The sequence below is a fragment of the Rhagoletis zephyria genome, unplaced genomic scaffold (genome assembly GCF_001687245.7).
Source record: "Rhagoletis zephyria isolate East Lansing unplaced genomic scaffold, Rhagoletis_zephyria_1.1 Rzeph_scaffold_00320, whole genome shotgun sequence".
NCBI classification, from domain to species: Eukaryota; Metazoa; Arthropoda; class Insecta; order Diptera; family Tephritidae; genus Rhagoletis; species Rhagoletis zephyria.
In genome coordinates, this window is record NW_016157404.1 from 150,991 (window position 1) to 160,047 (window position 9,057).

The 9,057-nt window shown below is 33.0% G+C and overlaps 2 protein-coding genes across 5 annotated transcripts in view; both read right to left on the reverse strand.

Annotated features, from left to right (window-relative positions):
* The window catches only part of crc (bZIP transcription factor crc), a 150,407-nt gene that overhangs the window by 18,496 nt on the left and 122,854 nt on the right, over positions 1 to 9,057 (reverse strand). The window lies entirely within an intron of this gene.
* LOC108358985 (uncharacterized) lies at positions 65 to 855 on the reverse strand. Its single transcript, XM_017610581.1, has 2 exons — positions 374 to 855; positions 65 to 311 (listed from the first exon to the last, which is right to left on the reverse strand). The coding sequence occupies exons 1-2, from the start codon at positions 825 to 827 to the stop codon at positions 151 to 153; spliced, it is 615 nt and encodes a 204-aa protein (XP_017466070.1). The 5' UTR covers positions 828 to 855; the 3' UTR covers positions 65 to 150.

The window sequence follows — 9,057 nt, forward strand, 5'->3', positions numbered from 1 at the left end:
TGATAAGGGCANAAACAAAATTTTACCCCCCCTAAAGCATATTTTTTTCCTTACCAAACGAAAGTACTTAAAAATTCAAGAAAATGTTGCCTTCAAACTATATTACTAAAATAATCAACAAAAAAGTTATTTCACTTACAATATTTATTGCTACTTAAGCAAATTTTGGCGCGAATCAAGGCTTTTATATTGGTCTCGGCTTTCTAATTTTGCAAAAATGTGGCCCAGGCGCTTTTCATCAGTGACAGCACTTGCAGACTCACTAACAACACGCACAAACCGTTCGGTATTCTGGGAATGACAGAGGAACTCTAAAAAAAATGATTTAAAAGTACTATAAGACCCGTGAAGTTTTTAGTTTGAAGATATTTACCTGGGATATTTATCACTTCATTTTCCGAAAATTGAAACATTGTAAGTTCACTATCTGGGTAGAACTGCACACAAGGGGGTTCCGTAATCTTAAACTGACTCCAATCGATCATGCTGACATACGACTTACTTTCAAAGTTTATTACGCCACGCTTTGGGACCTTGAACACGCGAAGCCCTGCTGGTGGATATTGACGTGCTGTTTTGATTTTTTCGTACCAATCATTACGTATCTCTGGATCAGCGTCGGTTATCATGGCTAATAATATATTTTCTGGGTGAAAATAATATGCATTATTTTCTATAGCTGAACGTATAATGGCTTGAACAGCATTTGATAGTTCGCGTATCCAGCAAATATACTTAAAAACGTGTCTACTTCCATGAATTGCTTGTGGCTGGCTCTTTACAAGAAACCAGAATGGTGCATAAACTTTCACAACAAACTCTACCATGTTTCGCAACTCCGCTGACGGGCTTTCTTTGGAACTTTGTGTGACTTCTTCACTTGCTTCATCGTCTTCACTTGAGCTAGGCACATAACCAATCGAACTTGCAGCGGTTTCAGTGTGATTTTCAACATTACATTCTAGCGAGCAATTGTCAGTTCTAGTATGATCAAGCCCACTATCTAATGACAAAAGCCTTGGCCCGCATTGATCATAAAGAAAGTCATTTACCGCGGTTGGAACTCTACTTGCACTAGGGCAATCACATTGTCGATTTAAGTCCATAATGCACTTACACTTTGAAATTAACAATATTTTATTCCATTCCTGATCATTATATTCATAAGGATGTTTTTTTACATTGTAATAACTTTGAAGGAGGCTTTCAATGTTTCTCCGGAGCGTAGTTCTTGTAACTATAGGGATGTTTGCCTGCTGCCACAACTTTGAAATTGTGTTCATAACTATTGGCAAATATTCATTGAGACTTCGATTTTTTGGAACACTTGCAGAGCCGTAATATTTAAGGAACAAAAAATATTCAATAACACCACGTTTCGTAGGTAACATTTTAATATCAATATCGCGCTTAACGAAAGCCATTTTTAAATTGCACACACTGTTAAGTCACTTTTTAATTTTATTTCACCAGCACAATTTATGGTATTAATTATAAATTATTATTATCAATACGAAACAACAGGTTTGACTCACTTATTTACTTTGACTTCCACAATTTATAAAATTTATTGGCATGATTAAATTACAAGAGGTTAGCTCGCTATTGACAGCGTCAGTTTTGCACTCCCCGGGTTGCTGATGCGACGAAAACAAAGAGTATGAATTTGGGAAAAATCGTAGCAAAAATGTACCTAAATTGGTACGAAAGCAGTGAGATTAAATTTCCAACTAAGAAAACTGTTGGAGGAATTTGTGGGGGCGAATTTTGTTAGCTGACCTAACCATGGGTAAACGACTTCATAGCTTAAAAGGAAATGTGATGACATGTTAATTTTAAAAATCGGCCGTCAAATACCCAACTTTCAACGAAAAAACCTTTTCGGCTGTATTTCGAAGGGTTAAAAAAAAAAATAAAATAAAAATTTCGAAATCCTCTCAACATAATCCTTAAATTTAGGTTACTCTGTTGCATAAAAAAAATCAATTTTTGTTGTACTGTGTTATTATACTTACATCTGAAACTCATGTTGACCTGTGATATTAAAAGTGCTATAACTCCTTTGTTTATTATTTTAGTAATATAGTTTGAAGGCAACATTTTCTTGAATTTTTAAGTACTTTCGTTTGGTAAGGAAAAAAATATACTTTAGGGGGGGTAAAATTTTGTTTCTGCCCTTATCATGCGAACGCGACTTCAAAGCTTAAAAAGACATAAGAACGAAAAGTGAAGCTTCTCAAGACAAAAATAATGACATATCAATTTTAAAAATCGGCCGTCAAATAACCAAGTTACAACGAAAAAACCATTTCGGCTGTATTTCGGAGGGTTAAAAAAAAAAAAAAAAAATTTTCCAGAACCCTCTCAACATAATCTTTAAATTTAGGGGCGGACATTAGCAACTTTTTTTTTCGACCCAGTCTAGGATACATACATACAGACAATCAATAAAGTTTATGTACAGAGAATTTTTTGCAATACAGGCAACTGTTTTTTAAATATTTTATTTTTCACAAATTTTTTATACAAATATTGTTAAAAATAATGGTTCGAAACCTTGTGCAAAATTAAAGAAAATTCTGCCCATTTTCATTAAAACATAGGTACATAGACAATAGATAGATATATATATATATTTACTGCCGTACTGATTTTTAATGTGGGTATTTGCATTCGTACTCAAACCGAGAAATTAAACAAAACGCGTTTGTACTTGGTCTGTCCAATGTATGCTTTTTGTGTAAATGAAAACAACTGTTTTAGACTAAGTCCTCTTTTTATTTATGCAAAAAACAAAATTTGCGAGAAAACTTGTTAAAATGCCGCGCAGATACGGCATTTTAGCTGTATTGAAGCGCTGAGAGCGCGGAGTTTACTGGTGAAGAACGTGGGTATCTACAAATTTGTAGTTTTTCTCCATCGTATTAATTCAAAAAGTCGGTTTCAATTAATTTGTTAGGTTTGATAAAGGTTTTTGTTTTTTTTCCTTGAATTTTTTGGAAATTATATTCAACTGTCTTCTATCAAAGCCGATTTATTTTTATTTACGTTAATCAATATCAATCAAGTTTCAGCAAACTATGGGCTGAAGCTAGCCATCTGGTTTTGTCAACTTGTTTTCCAGATGGTTAGCGATGCCAAATCTCTAGTTGGTAAAAGCCAGGTGGATTTTCCAGCTGGTTTTGACTAAGTGTAGAAACCATTTGGAAATACCAGATGAATTTTCTTTTGGTTTTTTGACAGTGTTATATATGAGTCGGTACATATCAAAACCGCCGAAGTCTATAGACGAAATTTTTCCATATTATTGGTACAATACACACTGACCGAAGAAAGAAATAGTTTAAACTAAAGCAATGTGACTAATTAATGTCGGTAAGATTAAAAAACACATTTAATATTAACTATTTATTTAAAGGTGACTAGGTCCCACCATAAGTGTGAATAAAAATTGCGTAAGTCCATTCCAGTCAATCATATTGTGGTTTGCTACTGTAGATTGTGACATATGATTCAAAATATATCAAACATACCTAAGTCCACCTTAAGAAATTTTTTGAAATTTTGCTTCAAAACTAAGTCCATATGGTATCAGCCCTGCCAGATGTACGGTACGGATTTGCAGGGGTGAAAATGGTTGTACGGATTCAGCGTACGGATTTTTAGCTTTCCGACAAGACGAAGGGATTTTCGTACGGATTTTTGGAGTGTTTTTTCATATTGTAAAAATTTGCCTGTTTGACACATATGTATCTCATAAGTTTCTTATAGTTCCTGAACCCTCAATTTTTTTATTAAAAAATTTATTATTTTCGTACTTGAGGGACTTATCTATTAACAGCTTGACTATTTTCCACCCGATTTGAAAAATCAAACATGATAAGAGAATTTATAGGCATTTAAAATTATGTCTAACAATCTATTGGTACACAGCGATTGTTGAGAGTTTTTGTCGCATAAAATTAAAAAAAAAACCCTAATTTTCTTTATTTCTTCAATTTAACCATCCTTTCAAACATTATACTCGGTAGGGTCGACATGTTATATGCACATTGCGCTTAGTCTCCTTAAGCGCTATATTGAAAATTTTAAATTGGACAAAAACCACTCGCTCCACCAACGTAACGGTAATTTCGAAAAACCCAAAGCTAGCTATATTTTAGGTGGAGTAGGTTTTGTCCGATTTCAAAAATATTGCTTAACCCTTGTGTTAATACCCAGGTACCGGGGTACCCACAACAGGACCTTTTTCCGTATAAGTCGAGTATTAGTGGACATTTCTTTCCCATCCTCCGGATCCTCGTTATTTAGCTTAAATAAAGGAGCTTGGACAATTGCATGTAAAAAAATTGTGTTATTTATCAAAAAAATAATCGACTTGAAATGTAGTATACCGTACCAGCACCCGGGTACCCGGGTACCCAATTACTTCGGTAGTATATTTTGTAGTTTTTTTCTATTATACGCACGTAATTCGTAAAAATAACTATACTACAGCGTGGCGACGAATAACTGTTACCCAGTTTTTTTTGAGAAATAAAAGGGTCCTTTATAAATTTCGCGAAAAAAGTATTTTATTGTTAATTTTCCACAGATTTTACTTTAGTTGTATTAGTTAGTTTTTAAATTTTAATCCTTATCTACATTTGCCAGCAGTGTAAACTTTGAGAGAAAAGCTCATTTGGCACGCAAGTCTTTTTCAGGTGTATTTTTTCTTAGGCTTTGTATAAAAAAAGTACAAAAAAGAAAAAAAAACTGTATAAGGTTGGTCGAATGAATGGCCGTCCTAGTCACCAGTCCCGAGTCTATTAGATTTTTGAGTATGAGGCCTTATTTTGGACAGAAGGGGGAGTATAAGGGACTCAAAATGGAGAAAATTAGCCTATGGTTACAGAAGATATGGAACAAATTAACTGACGAGGACCTGCGTGCCAAATGAACTTTTCTCTCAAAGTTTACACTGCTGGCAAATGTAAATAAGGATTAAAATTTAAAAACTAATTAATACAACTAAAGTAAAATCTGTGGAAAATTAACAATAACATACTTTTTTCGCAAAATCTATAAAGGACTCTTCTATTTCTCAAAAAAACCTGGGTAACAGTTATTCGTCGCCACGCTGTATATAACTTATTATGAAAACAAAAACGTTTAAATAATCACTTTATTTATAGAAAATAATATATTTTATGATGTTTTTGGAATGTTGATCACATAACGCACGCAACCAGTCACTTCGATTCTTCCTGGTGCATTTCGTTTGGCGTAACATCCACAGTAATTTTTTCAACACCTATGATGCTTTAAATGGCGATTTTTCTCGTACAATTTCCTATTATTTGTACGTTTGTCAAACGATTTTAGATATTGGATTTGTCAACTCCTCGCTTAATTGACGCATAAACAGCCGTCACTGGTTAATTTTCTTTTGCAGCATTTCATTATTTTTTTTTTTATAGGAAATAAGATATGAAGCGAGTGAACTAATATCTATTATATTGAAAAACATCGCTAAAGGCCATCGCAAACTCGCCGTTTTGTTGTGTATCTTCTAGCCATCTGGTTCATGGTATCAACTCCAGGTTTATACTTATTATAATAAGATATAATATGGGGTGTCTTCTTGTCATCATCGTTCACAGCCTTATCGCAATGCAATGTGGATAGCATAATTACGGGTTTATTTCTGTTTGGTACATATAAGCACATAGTTACTCTTTCATGGACACCAAATACGGTAGAGTACTGCTCTCAGGACCTCTTTGGGGCCCATTATGTTTTATATGTAGGGCTTATTTTTTCTCAAAGTACCAACAAGAGTACAATTCCATGAAATCAAGTGCTTTTCGCCTGTGCCTTAGTATGCGATAGCACATGTGCGTGTATTTTAATGTATTTTAATTCTCTTAATTTAATCTATTTTCACAAAACAATTTCAGTGCGCAAAATGGATTTGTGAAGAATAGTGAAACAAATACTGTGGTACAGGTACCCCGGGCGCTAGACAACGTAAGAAAATTTGGATATTAACACAAGGGCTAAGGAGGCTAAGCTCAATGTGTATACCAACTTTGGCCGAGATCGGTCAAATTAGTTTTTGAGATATACATACATATATGATCAGCCCAATTCTTAATACTCCCGCGGAGTTTGTTCTCCGGGAATTTGTTTCTCCCGAGAAAAAGATGCTCCAATAATTAACTCTCGGGGAGTAGCATTTTTCCCGAAAATTTGGGAGGAGGAAATTCGAACTTCGATAAAGCTGTTGGACACTTTTTTGACAGCTCAGTTCCGCCATTTAATATAAAAAATCTTCGGGGAATTTTTATTATGCGACTTTATTATGTAAAATAACTCACGGAATCGGAATATTAAATTAAAAATATATTGGGCTTTGAGATTTTGCCAAATTATCGTTATTTTCAAACTGCGAAAATCAGTTTTGTTTTTTTCCCAAAATCTCCTGTTCTACCTATCTGACCGCCAAAAGCTTTGCACCACTTTAAGGTCATCAAATTTCTTATCACCCCGCTGTATAAAGTGGTTGTTCACGCTTGTTGTACAACAACAAAATGAACTACAGAAAAAAATAGTTTTAACCAGATAACCTGATAACTAGGCAAGCGTGAACAATAGGGTGGTCCAAAAACAGTAAAGTCGGAACTGTAATGCTCTCACCCCCTAGGATTGTTCTATATCGAAAAAGTATACCCCTATTTCTTTATTTTGAAAATAAAAAAATATTTAGAGGTCGCTCAAAGTTATCCATGTTTTTTTATATGGGAAAAAACTACTTTTCGTAGAAATGGTATAGAATTCTTTAAAATCAATATTTTTCGATCGGAAAGCTCTGGTTCTCTTCAGGAAACTTTCAATAATAATACCCAATTGTTTATTTAACGATTTTTTATTGGTCCCCCCATTGCATGTTTCGGGGTTTTTGTGGGCTTTTGGCGGATCAATAAATTATAGTTGCGATGTAAAAATGGTTAAATAAATAATTGGGTATTATTACTGGCATAGTATTTCGATATAGAACAATCCTAGGGGGTGAGAGCATTACAATTCCGGCTTTACTTTTTCACATGCATTTTTGGACCACCCTAGTGAACAACCACAATGTTTTCCAATGAGATTGTCAGTTTAAGAATTATCAGTAAATTTATAGGAGAAATCTGGCACAATTTTAAGTCGCATGGTTATTCTACTGTAAATTACACCCAAAAAAACAATCCTCTTGTTTTTATTTTATGTGCTAAACGTTTTACAAATCGGTTTGAAAAGAGAAAAGTCATATCAGTTTTAGTAAATGATACTGGGTTCATGCAGCGTGGCGATTTCGTACAGCACATTCAATCGAAAAATCAATTAAAAATATCATTTCCATTGAAATGAATATGCACACCGCAATAAGAAAACAGCTGACAATAGTTCTGTTTTTTATGCAATAGTTTATAATAGTTTTAACCATTGTTATGAATTATCATGCGTTGGCGGTTTTCGCAAAAACTGGCAGAAAATTAATAAAAAAGGGTTAATTTAGAGAGCAAAATAACAGGTGGTAGAACTGGAGATTTTCGGAAAAAACTGAAAACGTGATTTTCTCCAGTTGAAAATAATGATAATTTAACAAAATCTCAAAGCCCGGCAGATTTTTTACATTCTTGATTTAATATTCCGATTCTTTGCGTTATTTTACATAACAAAGTCGCACGTTTTCCCTGAAAGCATATGGTTTTCTAAATTTTCAAATGCAACGTGCAAGTAAGTCTTTAGAATTATCATATTCGAATAAAATTTTGCACAACTATTTTTAGACCGCAATACATTTTTTCCGCACGGCAAAACATTTTTTTTTTTTACGCACGGTCTAACCTACATATTCAAGTTTCGAAACTATCGATGCTGACGCCGTTCGATATTTTCGAGAGTTTCATTTCTCACTATCGATAGTACTATCGAAATTAAATCACCATTTTTTTAATGGAAATTTTAAGCATTTGTTGGATTTTCGTTGTTATGCATTGTATTTTAATATAAATTGGAACCTTGTAGGCTTGGTATCGCAATAATAAAAAATAATTTAGTCATATGTTTAAATTACATGCATACATACAGACTGCGCTAAATCGATACAAACGCGACATCTTAACCAACATTCATTTGTTTGTTTAGTGTTCATGTTTATAAACAAAACCATAATAATCCAAATGTAAATCTTTGTAGAAAAATTAGAAAAATCAATAGTTTAATCAAATTCCAAGTATTTTAATTAGAAATTCTAGAAAAGACGTTTGGTATGAATGTAGTTTTATAGCCAAAGTTTAGTGTCACAAACTGCAAGTTTGAAGTCGCAAAAAATCCGGTCGTTTTTAAACAACTTCTTTTCCTCCCACATATAAAAATTGTATAACATACATATCGTCGGCTAAACGCGCAAAAGTGACAAGTCCACTTTTTGAAAATGTTCAGGAGAGACAAAAAACATTTTAAAAAATATTTCTGTAAATATTTGAATAAACTTTAAATATACAGCTTTGTTATATCCGTGGAGGCTTCAAATTAAACAATTTTTGAAATGAAAAAATCTATCAATACTTATTTATACAGTTTTTAGGGACTTAGCTTATTTTCTGCAAGAGTTTTCAATTTTAGAGTTGGACTTAGCACCTTATTATTTTGTAGCATTTTATTCCTTCGCTATGATTCAAAATGAATAAAAAGACAGTAATGTTATATAATATGCACTTCATGCCCATAGGTAGCTTCATTTTATTAAATTCATTTTATTAAAGCTTTTTTTTGGCTGTTAAAAAAAATTTATAAATTAAATGAAAAAATTAAATATAAAAAAATAAATAAAAAATTCAATATAAAAAATTAAATAAAAAATTCCATGTAAAAATTAAATAGAAATTCAATCATGTGGTAAGTCTTCGTAGTATTTGTGATAGTCTTTTGGTAATGTAGTTTTCAAAATTTGTAGATCTTCATACTTTCGTTGCGTTATTCTTCTTCTCTCGTTGTAAAGGGGCGCTAAGTCACACCACTTTAATG

Bases quoted from the DNA above. Each gene is read 5' to 3' on its own strand.
- LOC108358985 (XM_017610581.1), bottom strand. From the start codon at position 827: ATGGTAGAGTTTGTTGTGAAAGTTTATGCACCATTCTGGTTTCTTGTA. The intron at 312-373 runs GTAAATATCTTC...CATTTTTTTTAG, and splicing joins TGAAGTGATAAATATCCCAG to AGTTCCTCTGTCATTCCCAG.